Source organism: Eptatretus burgeri, chromosome 16 (genome assembly GCF_056783735.1).
Source record: "Eptatretus burgeri isolate ZD-2024b chromosome 16, Ebu_testis_v1, whole genome shotgun sequence".
Lineage (NCBI taxonomy): Eukaryota > Metazoa > Chordata > Myxini > Myxiniformes > Myxinidae > Eptatretus > Eptatretus burgeri.
This window is the reverse complement of record NC_140976.1, coordinates 60,457,955-60,476,312: the sequence shown is the minus strand read 5'-3', so window position 1 is coordinate 60,476,312 and position 18,358 is coordinate 60,457,955. Positions and strand designations below refer to the sequence as shown.

General features: G+C 46.5%; 1 protein-coding gene across 3 annotated transcripts in view; it reads left to right on the top strand.

Moving 5' to 3' along the window:
* Window positions 1–18,358, top strand: part of LOC147011160 (POZ (BTB) and AT hook-containing zinc finger 1-like) — an 88,052-nt gene that overhangs the window by 64,804 nt on the left and 4,890 nt on the right. For all 3 annotated transcript variants that reach the window (XM_085858889.1, XM_085858891.1, XM_085858890.1), the window contains exon 4: window positions 9,346–9,409. In XM_085858889.1, coding sequence (XP_085715015.1) covers window positions 9,346–9,409 — 64 coding nt within the window. The remainder of the gene's footprint in view (window positions 1–9,345; window positions 9,410–18,358) is intronic.

Sequence of the window (18,358 nt, the reverse complement as noted above, 5' to 3'; positions counted from 1 at the left end):
ACCATGACCTGGTAGTACACTCAGAGGCAATGAAACTTGGTGGCAGATTCCGTTGGGGGGAAGACGTTCAGGTGGAACGAAAGACTTAGCAGCAGCGACCTTCTTTGTGAATATCTTGTAACGCATGGCTGCCAGAGAACTTCTGCTCTCCCCACCAAATATAACGGCCATCGCTTGGCTGCCAAGTTTCTTTATTTCAGCATGGCTGACGCCTCTCGAAGTGAATGTATCTGCACACAACTGGAGGCCTTGATCATCTTCCACGAGTTTCTGAAAGACTGATTTTTTCCCAATGCCATACACACGAGATGTTGAATCACATCCTGTGAAGGCGTGCAGGAATAATAGTTGAGTGCACAACTTATTCCCAAGAAGATGCTTCATCCGATTGATGTCATATACTTTCAGATTGCTTCTTGACTGGTTGTCTGATCTGAAATATCGTGGTTTTCCATCTGGTATACAGTTATGGAGCAAAAGCATCAACAAATCTGTGTCCTCTCCAATTAGTGTGGTGGAATGCAGAATTGTGCTGTTTACGGCTGTCTTGGCAGTGTCCACATCAGCGTCCCCTTCTGCCTGAATAACTGTGCAGCCCACTTTCTTCAGCTGATTCAGCTATTGAGGTAATCAGCTGTTGCTTGTTACTGCCAACACATAGGAATTCATCTCTCTTTCCGTCAAATTCAGTTTCTCCGGTGAAGTTCACAGTCGGATAGCTGTTGGCTTGTCCCCGTCTCTGCTGAGTGTTATCCTTTATCGAAGGGCCTGCACCATAGCCATCAAAGACAATGGTTGCTGTCCCATAGTGTTTTGGTGTGAAGTCCACATATGCTCTGGCTATTTTGCCATATGCATCTCCCTCCCTTCTTCCACTTGAGCTTGGGCAGCAAGGATCCACCATCAAGAACATACCTTTCAGTCTTAAGGTGTGCTGAAGGTGTGGTGTCAGGATCTCCTTCACATGCCAGTGCCTTGGTACAGTGGTCATTGACGGCTTGAGCGAGTTGAGGTTTGTCGGCCTTCCTCAAGATCTTGTTGTCCTCAAAGAGGGATGGAGGGTATGGATTGAACTCAAAAATCATCACGTCCTCAAGTGACAAATCACCGATGTGGGATACCACCAGGAATCGCTGGAATAGCACACTGGAGTCGATGGTACTGTGAGGAGCAACCTGGAGAGCATTAGAATTTCCCAGGGTCTTTGCTTTCTCTGTGCTCCTGATGGAGAAGGAAAACACAGGTTGTACAATCATTCTCTCGATAATTTTGTTCCCAACAGCTTCATATTCATGCACGTTGATGTCTTTGCTTGCCACGATACCATTTATATTTCTCAATGTAGGATCAGAGGAGAAAGGTGAAAATGCATTCAGCTTTGTGCTTATCTTCGAGAGGTCGAATGAATGTCTTTCAATTCTGGCACTAGTTGCTTCTTTTTTATTTTTTTTATTTTTTATTTTGTATACCTTGGTCGAGGCTCGTATGAGAGCTAACACACAACTCACAGCAAGGAGGCATGAGACAAGAGGGGCGGGAGTGGAAGGGACAAAACAGTGGGGAACAAACACATTAGGTGAACTGTGGAAGGGAGAGGGATGGGGATGGGACAGGGAACATGGCGAAGAGAAGATGGACATTACAGGGACTTTCAGGAAGGAAAGCAGGGGAATTGAAGGAAGTGGGCTTGGGTGGATTATCGGGGGTAGAGAAAATCGAGGATTTGTATGGGGGAAGATAAGAGGTGGTGGTGAACAGCTGTTTTGAAAGCCTGGAGGGAAGAATGGGAAAGAATAGAGTGAGGAAGTTTATTCCAAAGGCAGGAAAAAAGAGGAATGAAAGAGTGAAGATGAGCAGTGATTCATGATTTTGGTAGTTTTACCAGAAGGGGGTTGTTGGCGGACCTTGAGCACCCTGTGGAAATCTGGTGGGGACAAATCGCAGAGAGAGAGCAGGGGGGGCAAGGCTGGAGAGGAGTCGGTAGAAGACAAAAAGACCACCGACCAACCTGCGGTGATTGAGTGAGAGGCCCAAAGACAGCTTCATTGCGGGAGATGCCGATGATCTTAAATGCCCTGGTTTCGACAGCGTGAAGCCGAGAAAGGTGGGAGGCAGGAGCACCAGCCCAGAGGGGAGAGCAGTACTCCATCAGGCTACGGACAAAAGCTTTGTAAGTGGTCAGGAGCTCAAGAGGGCCGAGGAAGGACTTTGCACGACGGAGGATTCCCAGTCGGCGACTGGCTTTTGAGGCGAGGTTGGAAATGTGATTTTCCCAGGGAAGGTCATGGCAGATAGTGAGACCCAGAAGCTTGAAAGAAAAGACTTCTTCCAGAGGATTGTTGAGAAAGTGGATGGGGGGGGTTTTGTAAACGGTCCTTTCGAAGAGACATAGTGAGAGTGTGAGATTTGTCTGGATTGAAAGACATGTTCCACGTGTTGGACCAGTTTGTGATTTTATCCAGATCTGCAGTGAGCGAAGAAGCTGCTGTTTGCCAGTCTGAGGGATGACAGATGGTACGGCAGAGGGTGGAGTCGTCGGCAAATAAAAAGAGGATTTTCCAGAGAGTCCGAGAGATCATTGATGAAAACCAGAAAAAGAACAGGGCCCAGAACGCTACCTTGAGGAACTCCAGCCTGCACAGGAAGAAGGGATGAAAGAACTCCATTTAGGGCCACACGTTGACTGCGACAGGAGAGGAAGTCTGCGAGCCATGAGTGGAGATGGCCTTGAATACCATGGGAAGAGAGTTTGGTGAGTAGTGCAGGGTGCCAGACTGTGTCAAAAGCACGTGATATGTCCAGGGATACGACTCGGATTTCCTGTCTGGCATTAAGGACCTCCATCCATTGTTGGGAGAGCAGAAGCAACATATCCAGGGTAGAGTGACCTGGTCTGAAACCAAATTGATGATCGGAAATCAAGCCATTGGAGAAGAGGAAGGATTTCATGTCTAAAGTGATGATGGATTCCATAACCTAGCTGATGATTGGGAGAAGTTTGATTGGTCTGTAGTTACAGGGATCTGTTTTTGCTCCTTTTTTATGCAGGGCAGTGATGTTAGCAGATTTCCAAGCAGATGGCAGATGACCTTGGGCAAATGAGAGGGTGAATAGAACAGAGAGAGGGTGAGCAAGAGCAGAAGAGCAGGCTTTGAGGACACGTGGGCTGATGCCGTCTGGACCGGTTGCAGAATCTGACTCGAGGTTTGAAAGCAAGCTCTCCACCTTGTCAGGAGAAAAGGATACAGAAGCAGGGACAGTTGGGTGTGACTGGGTAAAGTGGGTAGAGATAGTGATGGGTTTAGGACACAAGATTTAGCTGCAAACACCGAGTTTAGACATTCAGCTTTATCACGTGCGATATCAGCAGTGCAGCCATTTGAGGTAAGGGAGGGGATGGAGGGGGAACATACACCAGAAACAGATTTGATTAAACGCCACCAGGATTTTGAGGAGGGAGAGAGGTTTGAGAGTTCAGACTTGAGATGAGAAAGATGTTGTTTTCTGGCTCTCCCGAGGGTAGATACACACTTGTTCCGAGCTTTGTGGAAAGGACTGAGATTGTCCTCAGTTGGGTTTGCTTTCCATGAGGCAAAGGCAAGTTGTTTCAGGACAACTGCCTCGCCACAAGCTTTAGTAAACCAAGGGTGGGAGGAAGGGTAGGACAACTGAACACGAGAGGGGATAAATCTGTGCATGAGGGAGAGCAAGTTTCTTTGAAAGAATTCCCAGGATGAGTTGATGTTTGAGAAAGTAGTGATAGGAGACCAGTCTGTAAGTTTGATGGCTGCTCGGAGACCCTGCCAGTCGGCTTGAGTGAAATACCAGACTCGACGGCGGTGAGGTGGTTCTCTGATAACAGCCAGAGAGATGTCCACTTTAACAAGGACGTGGTCAGAAGAACCGACTGGAGCGGAGGAAGAGCAGCAGATATTGTCAGGGAAATTTGTCAAAATCAGATCCAGAAGAGATGGAGTACCATTGGTTGAGATCCGGGTCGGGAAGTTGACCGATTGAGTCAGTCCCACTGAGTCGCAGAAAGCTTTTGCTGAGGTGCCATGGCAGGTGAGAGAGGTACCCACACCTAGCCAACTGGCGTGATGACAATTGAAGTCACCACATAAGAGGAAGAGAGAGTTTGGATGAGAAGATAGAAGATGGTCCATGTTTTCGGATAGTGAGGTGTAGATGGAGTCATCACTGTTCGGTGGATGGTACAGTACACATATAAACATGAGGTGGGAGTGGAGGGAAGCCGAAGCCAGAGGTATTCCTGGGGTGTGGGGGAGTGAGGGCAGTGCATGGAGAGTGAGGAATGGAGTCTTTGATGAAGAGAGCAACACCTCCACCAGGACGAGGCTCAGGTCTGTCATACCGTAAGAGGGAGTAGCCAGGGAGAGATACTTGGGAGTCAGACACGTCTTGGGAGAGGAAAGTTTCTGTTAGGCAGATAATGTCTGGTTTGTCAGTGGCAACCTGTATGGAAAGATCTGAAAGGTTTGAGCGAAGGCCCCGGATATTTGAGGTCCACACTTTTAATGAAGAGGTAGAGGAGGAGGCTTTGGGTGCAGGAGGTGGAGGGGGAGGGTAGGACAAGGGACGAGGGGGGGAGGTAAGGAGGGTTGTTGAAAGAGTGTGGGGTATTGCAGAATAGCGAGGGGAGGGGCCGAATGAGGAGGAGAAAAGGCTCTGTGGTGCTGGGGGAGAGGTGGGACAAGAGACAAGGAAGAAGGCAGTTGAGGATTTGAGGAGGTGGAGTGAAGAGATGGAGGTGAGAGGGCAGTGGAGGGAGGCTGCTTGGTGGATGAGAGGGGGGGAAACTTTGAGAAGGATGAGTGAGGTGGATGAAAGGTGAAAGAAAGGTGAATGATGGATATTTGAGAAAGGTGATAGGTAGGCTTGGAGGGAGAAGAGTGGGATGGTTGCTTTGAGAGTGAGAGTGAGGGGTGAGGGAGGTGAGTTGGCACTGAAGTTGGAAAAAAGAATGGTTGATGGAAAGCGAGCATCCATGGCAAACTGTGGTTTTTAAAAGTTTTAGGTCAGAGATGCGATTTAACACAATTCTTGATGGATGCAATGAAGGCGAATTCAGAGCATGGAGAGAAGAAGCGCTGTAATAGTTGGATTTTTTAGACAAGGAATGAAGGAGAGGTCGAAATGAGAGCAGTCTGTTAAAATAGCAGAAGAGTAGTGCATTGTGAAACAGTAAAGAGTACCACATGTGTGAGAGAGGAAGATGAAGCATTATAAGATCGTTTTTGTTGTTAATATTAATGTTTGAGAGAGTTCAACAGATTAGGTCATGGAAGTGTAGAAAAAAAAAATCGAGGAAGAAGACGAGGAGGAGGTTAAGAGGAAGAAGAAGAAGAAGCAGAATCGGGGGAAGGTGAGCGTGTTGTTGTTGTTGTTGGGTATATTTTTTTATATTTTTTTTGAGATAAGAAAGATTAGTTGGGAGAATGGGGGATGTTTGGAAAGTGGGGAGGATGAAAATTGAAGGTAATGGGGAGAAAAAAAACAAACAAAAATGCTGACAAACAAAACAAACAAAAACAAACAAAACAAACAAAAAAAATTCTTTATGCTGTTCGCTTGTTGCGTATGTGAGATCACTGAAGTCCTGCATGGCGACGTTGACCTCAGATGTTATGGGGGCTGACATTGTCCACAATGCGAGGTGTTCCTCTGTCATCTTACTGCCATGAGTCAAGCCACCGGTGCTCTTTAGTGATCTCGTGAGTGTTTGTTCGATGACTAGATCACAGCTGAGGCCTGAACAAAACTGGTTTGTTCACCGGATCACATGGAAGCCATTTTGAAACTTGTCATACACATCTGGGTGTTTGCTCTCCAGTTCACTCATTTCTTGTATGTAGAGATAAGCTGGTAAGAGAAGACTGAAAACCCTTTTGTTAGAATTTGATAAATGTTGAGTGATTGCCTAACAGAGGTTTGATTATATAGACAATTTATTGATTTTACGCCCTTCATTTTTTGCCGCCATCTTGGATTTCAGGTTAAATACCGATCAGATCTAAATTTTATTGACACCAGTGGATTGCTGATCCATTAAAACCATGGACCAGAACCAACAATTGTTTTTATCACAATTATTGAAGAAGTTATAGCTGTTTTAGTTATTTCAAAGCCCGGTGGTGGCCATCTTGAAAATGACTGTTTCAACCCATTTCCGGATGTCAGATTTTGGTTGACTTTTTTTTTCTGTTGATCAGTATATCCAGTAGCAATGAAAACCACTGAGAAACCTTTTGTTGCAATTTGTTGTGGGTTTGGCGGTTGTTTGTCATAAATTGACCCAACTAAACAGCACAAATACATCAGTGTCTGAGGCTAACACCACTAGTCGTATTCCGTGCTCCACAGCATGTAAGGCGTGGGGTATAATTCGTGTATCTGCTTCCTCTATATCAATGCAGAGTTCTGGAATGTCCCTGCAATAGCCATCACAACAGGAAAGACATGGGACTTCGATAGATTCACTTGAAAAGCCACTCACAAATACCTTCAGGCATGAAGGGGTCTCTCGCGCGTGCTTTATGGCTGTCTGGTGCAGTAAAATCTCAAGATTACGCTTGTTCCTGTGAGCTGGCCAGAACCGCTCCATCTGAACTGGTGAAGGTATATCTTCACTGACTACATTCAGTTCAATCGGAGAGAGGGTTTCTCGTCGCTTTCTTTCCGAGTTTTTGATTGAAATGTCAAAGTACGAATCAAAGATGTAATCTATTCGATCAGCTCCCTTTGCAGATCTCTGTATGTCGTCTGCAATGCCTCCACTAAATTCACCGAAGTTAGTAAATTCTTTGGCAGTCATCTTCCTTACATTAGCCATGACATCCGCTATATACCCAACCTGCGCGTCTTTTGAATCATCCAGAACATCAATTGAATGTTTCTTTGCAATCTCATTCGTCAGGTCACTTTTGGTGCTCTTTGACATAAGACCCTGGCTGTCAAAAAGCGAAGAAGATGACGTCAAGTCATATTCGAGAAGTTCTGTCATGGATCTCCCTCGGGCATGGGCAATTTCAATGACACGCTGCCTATGTTTATCTTCCCTCTGTGTTTGCGACTTTCCTGAAGACTCTTGTCCTTTTGGGAGTGCGCGGATACTCTTGAAAGTTTTCAGATTTGTTCTGTGAATGGTCCGAAATATTTGAGCGGACTGTTCAACAAACCGTTCTTTGCGTAGTTTCTCATAGGCTGCGGTCCCAATTGCTTTTACCTGAAGCAGCTGATTCCGGATTTCATCAGTCATTACTTCCTGTGTCATCATATTGTGAAGTATTTGCTGCGTGGCATCTTTCCTGAAAGGATTCTCCTTGTTTTCAATAACAGTTAGAATTGCTTGGACGTTTCTTTCCCCGGTTTCAGTCTCATATTTGCTGAAGGAGTTGTTTACATCTTGCTGGTACTGGGTTGTAACTCCACTTAGTGCTCTGAAAAGATTACTAATTGCCATCATCTCACTGTAGATTATGTCCCACATTGCAACGTATTTCTTCTTCTTTGTGCTGCCTATTATCCCCGAGGTGTCTTTCTTGGACCTATTTATCATTTGCTCCAGCGCCGTGTCTGCTCCAGTTGCTCTAAAATTCCCAGGTGTCCTCTTTATGGCAAATTTGCCCTCTTGGAATGCTCTTATACAGTGCTGCCACCAAGCTGTCAATACTAGAATCAGTGGTAGTGCCCTCTAACAGAACCACGTGGAACTACTCATTTGTGGGAATCCAAAGAAGCCTCAAATGACTGGAGATAATGAGAACTAACTAGAAATAGAGGACTCAACCTCTGCCCATTTTAAAACAACTGAAATAAAAGGGTTAAATGGTTCATCGTTGTCAGAAATAGCAAGAAGTCATTTCCTTTGGGTATTCTGCTGATGGGTATAGTAATAATCTAAAAGAGGTTTACAAAACAATCACCAACCTGTATGGTATGAATAATGTACACTTAGACGATGGAAAAACTGGAATTTCTGACATGTCTGAAATGGCACCATTTATCAAAGTTGATGTTTACGTTACAAAAGGGTTAATTCTTATACAATGCATATCATGTGATAGAGATATGTCTTGGCAACCTCTGACAGCCAGTAAACATTCTCAAGTCGTACAGGCAGCCTGTAACTCACATTTTTCTTCCGGTGGGTCAGATTTTAAGCAAACCCCGATTTCCATGACCTTTTGACCTCTGGACACCAAATTTGCATAATGATCAGATAATTACATATTGTCACATGTAGAGTGAATAAAAACATATTTTGAACGGTAGTTTGCAGTTATATCATGTATGGTTGTGGCGTTATAAGCATTTTAGTTTCCCCTACCCCAAATTTTTGGTCGCCTCATGAACGCAAAAGTTTGATATTGTGACGTCATGTTCTCAAATCCGACCAGGCTCCCAGATGTCTACCCTCACTTTTTTGATGTCCCACATGGTCTACTTCAATAATATGAAGAGAAACTTAGGGCACATAAAAGTCACACAGAAACCACCCCAGCCCATGGACTACTCGTCTTGTGCTCTAATATATACAAGTGCTGCTCCTTTACAGTGATCATACAGCTTCCTCCTCCATTCATAGGAAGTCTTATGACACAGTGTAGACTTGCCACAACGAAACATGAAAATCGAAGATTTATAGTTAAAACACCGGAGTGGGAATTTTTAGGAATGAAGCTGGAGCAAACCAAAATATGTAAAATAAAACTGCTGGCTTAACATGTGAGGTTACAGACCAGGTGAAGGTAGTCTATACACATCCCATGTGTACGTCCCATTTCCCCCAAATTTCCCCCAGGTGGTTATTAAACGATGCCAGCGACTGTTCGGAATGGGGTTATGCGTCGAATAAAGGTCACAAGTTTGTCGGGGGCAAGACAGCACATCATACTTGAAGCTATGGCTGGGCGACATCACATACGAGGTCCCAATATATAAATTATAAGCAATCCGTGCATAGAGTCCACATATGATATCCGATGGCTACAAATTTGACATGCAATAAGATGATACATCATTGATGCGTAAAGACTCAGTAAAACACCTCTATTAGCCCAAGATCATTGCGGCCGACCTCGAGGCCTTGCAAGTCGAAACGGCTTGGGTCGGATTGAAAAATAATTGAATGTCTCAAGAATGTCGGATTTCCCCCAATAGTGTTAAACAACAGTAGCGACTGTTTAAAAACGGTTGTGGTTATTGTATTGTTTAGAAGGTTTAACTTTGGTTTAACACTTTACCATCGAGTACACAATCTGAATTTGGACGTTTTCTTGTGATCTCACGAAAGCTCCCTGCATTCCGTGTGCTTGTCCACAGACCAGACCATCTGACCAGTCATGTACGGCAGGTTCACCTGCAGGATCGCCCTTTCACCTGCCAGGTTGGTTTCCCTCAAGCCGCACTTGGTGTGAGAGGTAACCCCGGATGTGTATGGGGAAGACGAGCGCATTGTAAATTTGAGCTCGTTTGAAAAAAAAAATAAAAAAAATTGTTTCACGATGTCATGATCAATGCATTAGCGTGGTATTTTGAAGCTGTATTATTCTCACACGTCTATGCTGTCTAGCCTGCGTTTGAATGGACGTTGAAGTGGGCATCCTTGCTGCCAGCATTCGTTGGAGTTTTGATGAAGTACAAAAATGCACAATTAGTTTTATCAAGAAAGAAAAACTTCCTTGAAGGGACACTTTTCTGTTTAGCCACTCTGACAAAGAATACGGTAGCACGTACAGCCCCACACCAACCACAGCTGACACGGGGACTGCACGCATCGAAGCAGATCGCTTCCTGGATGACCGAGCTTGAATCAATCTGCAACAAAGCTGCAGCCAAATGGAGAATGTGCTTTGTACTCCAAACGACGTCGAAACCACGCCAGTTGTCATTATAGTTAACTCGAATTTTATCCTTGAAGGGATTCCAAACCAACCCAAACGTGACAAATCTGCCAAGAGCCAAACACAGCAACACACGCAATGCTCTTTAAAAATATAATCATTCAATAAAGCACACGGAAGACAAGACAAGACAAGATGATTTTCTGATCATATGCTTGAGAGAATCAACATCTCTCTGGCTCGTCTCAGAGAGCTGCCTCAACACTGGCAAATCTAGCAGTTCATTCAAGCAGATTGGCAGGGATTGCAAGCAGCCATCTTTTTTTTTTCAGGACTGGGCTCCCATATCCACTGCCCCTGATGTTAACTCAGCCTGGGAATTCTTCCACAAAATCCTTCTCTGTCTCTCTCTCTGTGTGTCTGTGTCTGTCTGCCTGTCTCTCATGCACAGTTTCATCTTATCTCGTCTTCAATTATCCTACCCTTCTTCTTGCCCATGGTACACTGAATCATGTGGTGAGGCAGTTGCCCTCAAACAATATGCTTTCTCTTCCTGGAAGGCAAATCCAACCGAAGGCAATCTCAGTGCGTTCCACAAAGTTCACAAAAGTGTGTGTCCACTCTCAGGAGAACAAGAAAACAACATCTGTCCAACCTCATCGATTGAACTTTGTAACTTGTCTCCCTCCACTGAAACCTAGTGGTGCCTTGTTAAGTCTGTCTTTGGTGTATGCTCCCCTTCCATCCGTTCCCTCTGTTCAAATGGCATCACAGCAGACTCCGCTCATGAGAAGGCCGAATTCCTCAATTCTGTGTTTACTTCCAAATCTTGTGTCACCACCACCTCACTCTCGGTACCCATCCTTCCGTCTATCCCGATTATGCCACTGGACCAGACCGCATCAGCTCATGTGCCCCAAAAACCTGTTCTGCTGTTCTTGCACATTGTCTCTCTGCCCTCTTCACCCTTCATTTGCCATCGGTTATATTCAGAAAGTATTCACCCCTTGACTTTTTCACATTTTGTTGTTGCAGCCTGAATTCAAAATGGATTAAATTAAGATTTTTTTTTTTTTGTCACTGATCTAAGCAAAATACCCCATAATGTCAAAGTGAAATTTTATTTTGAATTTTTTTTACAAATTAATTAAAAATGAAAAGCTGAAATGTTTTGCGTCAATAAATATTCAACCCCTTTTATATAACATTCAAAACTGAGCTCAGGTACGTACAATTTCCTTTGATCATCCTTGAGATGTCTCTGCAACTTGATTGGAGTCCACCTGTGGCCAATTCAATTGATTGGACGTGATTTAGAAAGAAACACACCTTTCTACATAAGGTCCCCCAGTTGACGGTGCATCTCAGAGCAGAAGCTCCACCATGAAGTCCAAGGAACTGTCCGTAGAACTCCGAGATAGAATTGTGAGGAGGCAAAGCTTTGGGTAAGGGTACAAAAAAATAATAATTCTAGAGTGTTGAAAGTTCCCAAGAGCACAGTGAGCCCCATCATTAGGAAATTGAAAGACTATGGAACTACCCAGACTCTTCCGAGAGCTGGACGTCCGACCATACTGAGCAACAGGGCAAGGACCTTCATCAGGAAGGTGACCAAGAACACAAATGAGTCCAGTGACCACTCTGACAGAACTACAGAGCCCCTTGGCTGAGATGGGAGAAACTGCCGGAAGGACAACAGTCTCTCTCTGCAGCACTTCACAAATCTCGGCTTTATGGGAGAGTGGACAGACGGAAGTCACTCCTGAGAAAAAGCAACATGACAGCACACCTGGAGTTTATAAAAAGGCACCTGAAAGAGCAAGAGCACAAGACAAATGATTCTGCGGTTCGATGAAAAAAATTGAACTCTTTGGCCTGAATGCAAAGCACTACGTCTGGCGGAAACCGAGCACAGCTCATCACCCATTTAACTCAATCCCTACTGTGAAACATAGTGGTGGAAGCATCATGCTATGGGGATACGTTTCAGTGGCAGGGACTGGGACACTCGTCAGGATAGAGGGAACAATGAATGGAGCCAAATACATGCAAACCCTTGAGGAGAAGCTGCATCAGAGTGCAAAAGACCTTTGACTGCGGCGAAGATTTACATTCAAACAGGACAATGACCCCAAGCATACAACCAAAGTAACACTGGAATGGCTTAATAACAAGAATGTGAAAGTCCTTGAGTTCCCCAGCGAAAGCCCAGACTTGAATCCCATTGAGAATCTGTGGAAAGACTTGAAGATTGCTGTTCACCGACACTCCCCATCACATTTGAAAGAGCTTGAGCAAATCCACAACGGAGAATGGGGGAACAATCCCCAAATCCAGATGTACAAAGCTGATACAGACATATCCAAGAAGAATTGAAGTTGTAATCTCTGCCAAAGGAGCTTCTACAAAGTATTGCCTCAGGGGGCTGAATATTTATGTAAATTAGATATTTCTGCATTTCAATTTCAATAAATTCGAAAAACATGTTTTCACTTTGTCATTATGGGGTAGTTTGTGTAAATCGGTGATAAAATTTTTTTTTTTTTAATTAAATCCATTTTAAATTCAGGCTTCAACACACAAAATATGAAAAAGTCAAGGGGTGTGAATACTTTCTTAAAAGTACTATACATTCAAAGTACACCACCCCCAATCCTTCTTCTCCTCCTCTTCCCTTTATAAGGGGTGAGGTCTGATGGCATCACACTTCTACCCTGCCTTGACCACAATACTACTCCACCTCCTCTCCTCAGCCGACTCTCTCCACTCCACAATCCAACCACCCCCACCTTATGGATATCCCTCCTCACACGATCCTCCTATCTTAACCACAGTCTACCTCTTCTCCTCCAACCTTGCTCCCTCAATCTATCCGCTCTCTTTGCCATTCTCTCTTCCCCTATCCGCACCAAGTGTCCAGCCCATCTCAGACGGCATTTCACCAATCTCCCCGTCAAACTCATCTGTACAACAATCTTCTCACCGAGGTCATCCACCCTCCTTATACCCACCCTCTTTACTCCCACAAGCCTCCTGACCCAGTTGGTCTTGCAAACCTGCAGTCTCTGTTGTCATCTCTCTGTCAGTGCCACAGTATCCAGACTGTAAAGGTAGGCCGGCATTATACACGACATCAGAACCTTCCCTTTCAATTTTCTTGATATCTTTCTGTCTGCCATCACTCCCTCCACCCATTCGCACCCACCTGAATCCCCCTCCGCACATCTGCCACGGACTTACCCTCCCCGGTTACTATTCCTCCCAGATACTCAAACCTATTTCCCTGCCTGATCCCTCCTTTCCCTCCAACCTGATATTCATTTTGTTTCCCTCTGCTGCCCTGACCCACATCACCTCAGTCTTCTCAATCCTCATCCTCAGCCCATGCTTTCCAAATGCCTCCTTCCACTCTCCCAGTACTTCCTGCATCTCCTGCCCACTCTCCACCACAGCAGCCAGGTCATCCGTGTACAGCCTCCTCTCCATACTACCCCTCAAGTTCACCTTCCTGCTTACGAACTCCATCACCATGATAAACATCAATGGGCCAAGAGTGTTTTCCTGCCTCGAACCGATGTTCATGCTAAACTCTTCAGACATCCCAGGACCAACCAAAACTCTTCCCTTTGTTCCCTTGTACATCTCTTCCACCAACCTAACATTTGCTTCTGGCATCCATCTCAGTGTCATCACCATCTCTCTCAGGACAGTGTCGTAGGTCTTCTCCAGGTACACAAATTCCAATGCCATTTCACCTTGCACCTCCAACCTCCTCTCTGCATCATCTCCACCATCTCAACTCCTCTCTCTCTCCCTCCCCCTCCCTCCCCACAAATGATTCCACATTCAAAGTACCGAGCTGAACCGCTGCTCATCTGTCAGAGCCAGTACTATCTTAATCAGTTTGGGACGCTATGGTCATCAATCGGCAGTGCTCCTCCAGCTGACCTGCTGGGCCACTACTCTGGCTTATCATAATGTTCGAACACACACTACTCTTCACTATTCACCCCCGAACACTTCACTATTCACCCCCGAAGCTTGAGGCACTCATCCCTCCACCACACTCACTCCTTCCCTCTTCTCTTCCTCTCCCCACCCCCTCCTCTTCCTTACGTCCTGCTTTCCTTAACACATTAAAGTCATGCTTATTCAGCTGCAACAAGCAAATGCTTTTCACAAAAAAAAATAAAACTCACTCAATTCTTTCACAAATATCACATTTCAAAAGCGACCCAGTTTTACCCTAATCATGCACACGCAAATATGCTTCTCGACTCACGCTGACCTCGATTCCCGTGCCCTAGATCCACCTTTTTGAAAACTGCCAAGCCCCACATTCTCGGTCCGCCACTCCCCAGCCGTGCCAACCCACAAAGGAAAACCGAGCCAAGTCAAAAGACACGAGCACCAAACACAGCCCATACCGATGATCCACTCCACTGCCCCGAAGGCTGAGCCGGGACCATAGACGCAAGCACCAAACGTAGCCCGAACACAGATTCACCCCACTGTCCCACGGGCCAAGCCGAGTCCACAGGAACAAGCACCAAACACAGCCCGTACCATTGATCCACTCCACACCCCACGGGACGAGGAGATCACAGGCACAAGCACCAAATGTCGCCCATACCACAGATTCACTCCACTCTTCCGCAGGCCGAGCCGAGTCCACAGGCTCAAGCCGAGTCCCCGTGCCAAATAAATAACGTATCCTCCAGCACGACTCTGCTGGGGCGCCTTCGGCACCCAGCGAGGCCGCCGTGCAGCACGTGCAGATGGAATTGGGAGGGAGCAGTGTACAATAGATCTATCGATTCATTGCGTAATTACAATAAATAAATAATCGTAAAATAATAAATTTCTTCATCAATTGGCTCATTGCACACCGAAACCAGCACCGTTTCATCCACATCTTTGACTCTGAAAATTAATCAATTCAGTAATTAATCGAAAAATTAAATAATTATAGTACCGATTGTTATTCACAAGCTGAACCCAAACCGAGGCCTGTGCAATGGCACAAGACCGATCTTCACGAAAGCACACAATACCAGACCACTTACTGTAAGTGCAGAATCATGTTTTAGTGGATACGCTTGCACATCGCTCTCATTGCTCGGATTCAACCTTCTGACGAAGACTATCCCTTTTAGTGCAAGTGATGTCAGTCCCAGCCAAGGCTGGATGTTGGCAAGCTCAGGGATGAGAGAGTAGCTGAGGAGTTTGCGAACAGGCTGAGTGGACACTTGGGGGGTCTGGGTGCTTTGGGGGGTCCTGAAGAGTTGTGGAACGCCTTCAAGATCACCGTCCTTGATGTTGCCGGTGGATGTCTTGGAACTCACCGCAGGGCAAAGAAGAATTTTGTCTCTCAAGGGACACTGGATACCATTGACCAGAGTCGCAGGGCCAGGCTGAATGGCAGAGCTGAGCCGTTCAGGGAGCTGAGGCGTAAAACTGAACGTGCACTGAGGGTGGACAAGGAGGCCTATGTGCGAGGAATCTGTGAGGGGGTAGAGCATCACCTGTGGACAGGTGATTCTCGTCCCGCTTACAGGGGAATTCGCACATTGCGTTCATCCAAGCCCATCCCTCGGAGCACTGCAGTTAGAGCAGAGAGTGGTAGGCTCTTGACAGAGGAGTCTGAAGTGAAGGCCTGCTGGGCCGGTTACGTTGAGCGGTTGTACCAAGCTGATCCACCAGCTGTTGAGTTGGGCGTCAAGGGTGTTACAATCCCTGTTGCTGACCCTCGAATCAACTGTGGTCCACCTTCGCTTGTGGAAACACGGGCTGCGGTGAACCGGTTGAAACGGGGCAAAGCTCCAGGGATCTGTGGCATCCATGCTGAACTTCTCAAGGCTGGTGGAAATGCTGCACTCGTGTCATTGCATGCAGTTTTGTGCTCTGCCTGGAACACAGGCATCATCCCAACTGATTGGAAGAGGGGCCTTGTTGTTCCTCTCTGGAAAGGGAAGGGTGATCACCAAGACTGCAATAACTACCAAGGGGTGACGCTGCTCTCAGTGCCGGGCAAGGTCTTTGCTCGGATAATTCTTGATAGGGTTCGCCACCATCTGCTTGAGCACCAGCGTCTCGAGCAGTCAGGCTTTACACCAAAGAGGTCAACGATTGACCGTATCCTTGCTCTTCGTGTCCTCACCGAACGCAGACAAGAGTTTCGGCAGGGGCTGCTTGCAGCCTATGTTAATCTCTGTAAAGTGTTCGATTCAGTGAATCGGGATGTCCTCTGGAGGATTCTTGGTCTTCGTGGGGTGCCACCAAAACTGATCGATCTGATGTCTGAACTCTACTCTGGTACTGAGAGTGCTGTGAAGTGTGGTGGTGCCATCTCTGACTTATTCCCAGTTGTTACTGGAGTTCGTCAGGGGTGTGTACTGGCCCCCACAATTTTCAGCACTTGTATGGACTGGATTTTAGGGAGGATGTCAGAGAGATCAAGCTGTGGTGCATCGTTTGGGAATGTCAAGATCTCGGACCTTGATTTTTCAGATGATGCAGTCATCTTTGCGGAGACTTTAGATGTCCTTTTGGGGGCCCTCGAGGTGCTGAATGAAGTTGGAGCCGCTGGGATTGCGGGTTTCTTGGGTCAAAACTAAGATCCAGGCTTTCGGTGACATCTTGGATGCTGCTCTCCTGTCTGTGTCTGTTTGTGGTGAGGATGTTGAGGTCGTGGAGAGATTCACTTACCTTGGCAGTGATATTCATGTCTCTGCTGGCTGTGAGTCAGAGGTCAATAGACGTCTGGGTCGGGCCTGGGGAGTCATGGATTCACTGGATCATGGGGTGTGGCGCTGCCGGTACCTGTGCGGGAGGACGAAAGTCCGAGTCTTCAGGTCCTTGGTACTTCCAGTCTTGCTCTATGGATGCGAGACTTGGACTCTGACCAAGGATCTGAGATGGAGACAATTCCTTTGGTACCAGGTCTCTTCGGAGAATCCTTGGCTATCGCTGGTCGGATTTTGTGTCCAACGAGCGGTTGCTGAGAGAGACTCGGATGAGATTTGTTACCTGCATAGTCCGTGAGCATCAGTTGCGGCTGTATGGACATGTGGCTCGTTTTCCTGATGCTGATCCTGCTCACCAGATTCTCTCAGCGAGGGAGTCTCATGAGTGGAGGAGGCCAGTGGGCCGACCACGTGCCTCGTGGTTGCAGCAGGTTGACCATCATCTCAAGGAGATGGGGATGGGCCTGGCATCTGCCTGGGGGGTGGCCAGACGGAGGCCCCTGGAGTACTGGCGGAAAATGGACGCAGCGACGCGCTGTTCTGGCAATTGCTCCCATACCTGACCTGACCTGACGTCAGTCGCCTGTCCAGGCTGCTTTTGCAAGAACTGTAAATAAGAGCCACGGTCAGACCTTTAAACGTGTTCGTGAGTGGCTTGAGGAACCCCTCCTGTACACACCAGCAGTTTTACATTGCTGCTTCTGGGGTTGGGTTCGCTTCACCATCAAGCCGGTCCAGGGAATGCCACGCAACACAAAACGTAATATTGTGTATTGTCAAGTTTTCAAACGATACGCCACTTAATCAGCCGCCATCATTGGTATTATACGATTACTTTGTTTCTATATTCTGCTGTATTATTTTGTGGGGAAGGGGGAAGGGGGTATTGTAATCGGCTCTGTCTGTCCGTCACCCCGTCTCCTCCAAATCGGTAAGACAGAAATTCACCAAACTTTGTCGTTATGATCACCACGCGGTAAGAAGGTACAAGAGCAGTATCATTTTGGCCCCTCCCCCCTGCGTCAAATCCCCCAAAAAATGTAATTACAGGAACATTGTAAAATGAAACTTTGTATATGCAATCAACATTGGGGGACGCATGAAATATGGAACAATTTTTTGGGGATTTGACCCCTGGTTCATGCCCCAGGAAGTAGGGATGTAGGATCACAAGGGGGGGGGGGTCAAAACAGGAAAATAAATTCAACTCAAACTTTGGTCCTTCCTGGTGGAACGTTTTGCCAACTTTCAACTTTCCTTTACGTGGTAAGAATGGGGACTTGCGATGGCGTGCTATAAACGTGCACTCCAGTTTTGTTTATTGCCATTTCTCAAGCTGATGTGAATTTTTTATGACCACCACCACCACCACCACCACCACCACCACCACCACCACCACCACCACCACCACCACCACCACCCAGCTATCGACTTGATGAAAAGGCGCCACTGAGTAACGGGAATCGCTCAATTTGAAGTAGACTCGGGGACGACCCAGAGAATTTGGTATGCTGGGTGAATAGGTCGACGGAGGAATAAATAGATGGAGGGGGGGGAAATGGGTAAAGGAAGAAGTGGGTGAAAAGGTACGGGGGAGTATATGAATGGGTAGAGGGGGGAAGTCAGTGAAGGGATCGAGTGGGTTTGCAGGCGTTAGCCGCAACGGACCGTGCGTATCATATGTTCGTGTTTGCCCGTTTCTCACCGGCAGCTTGCTCTATCGAATCTCGGACCTGTTCAGATAGA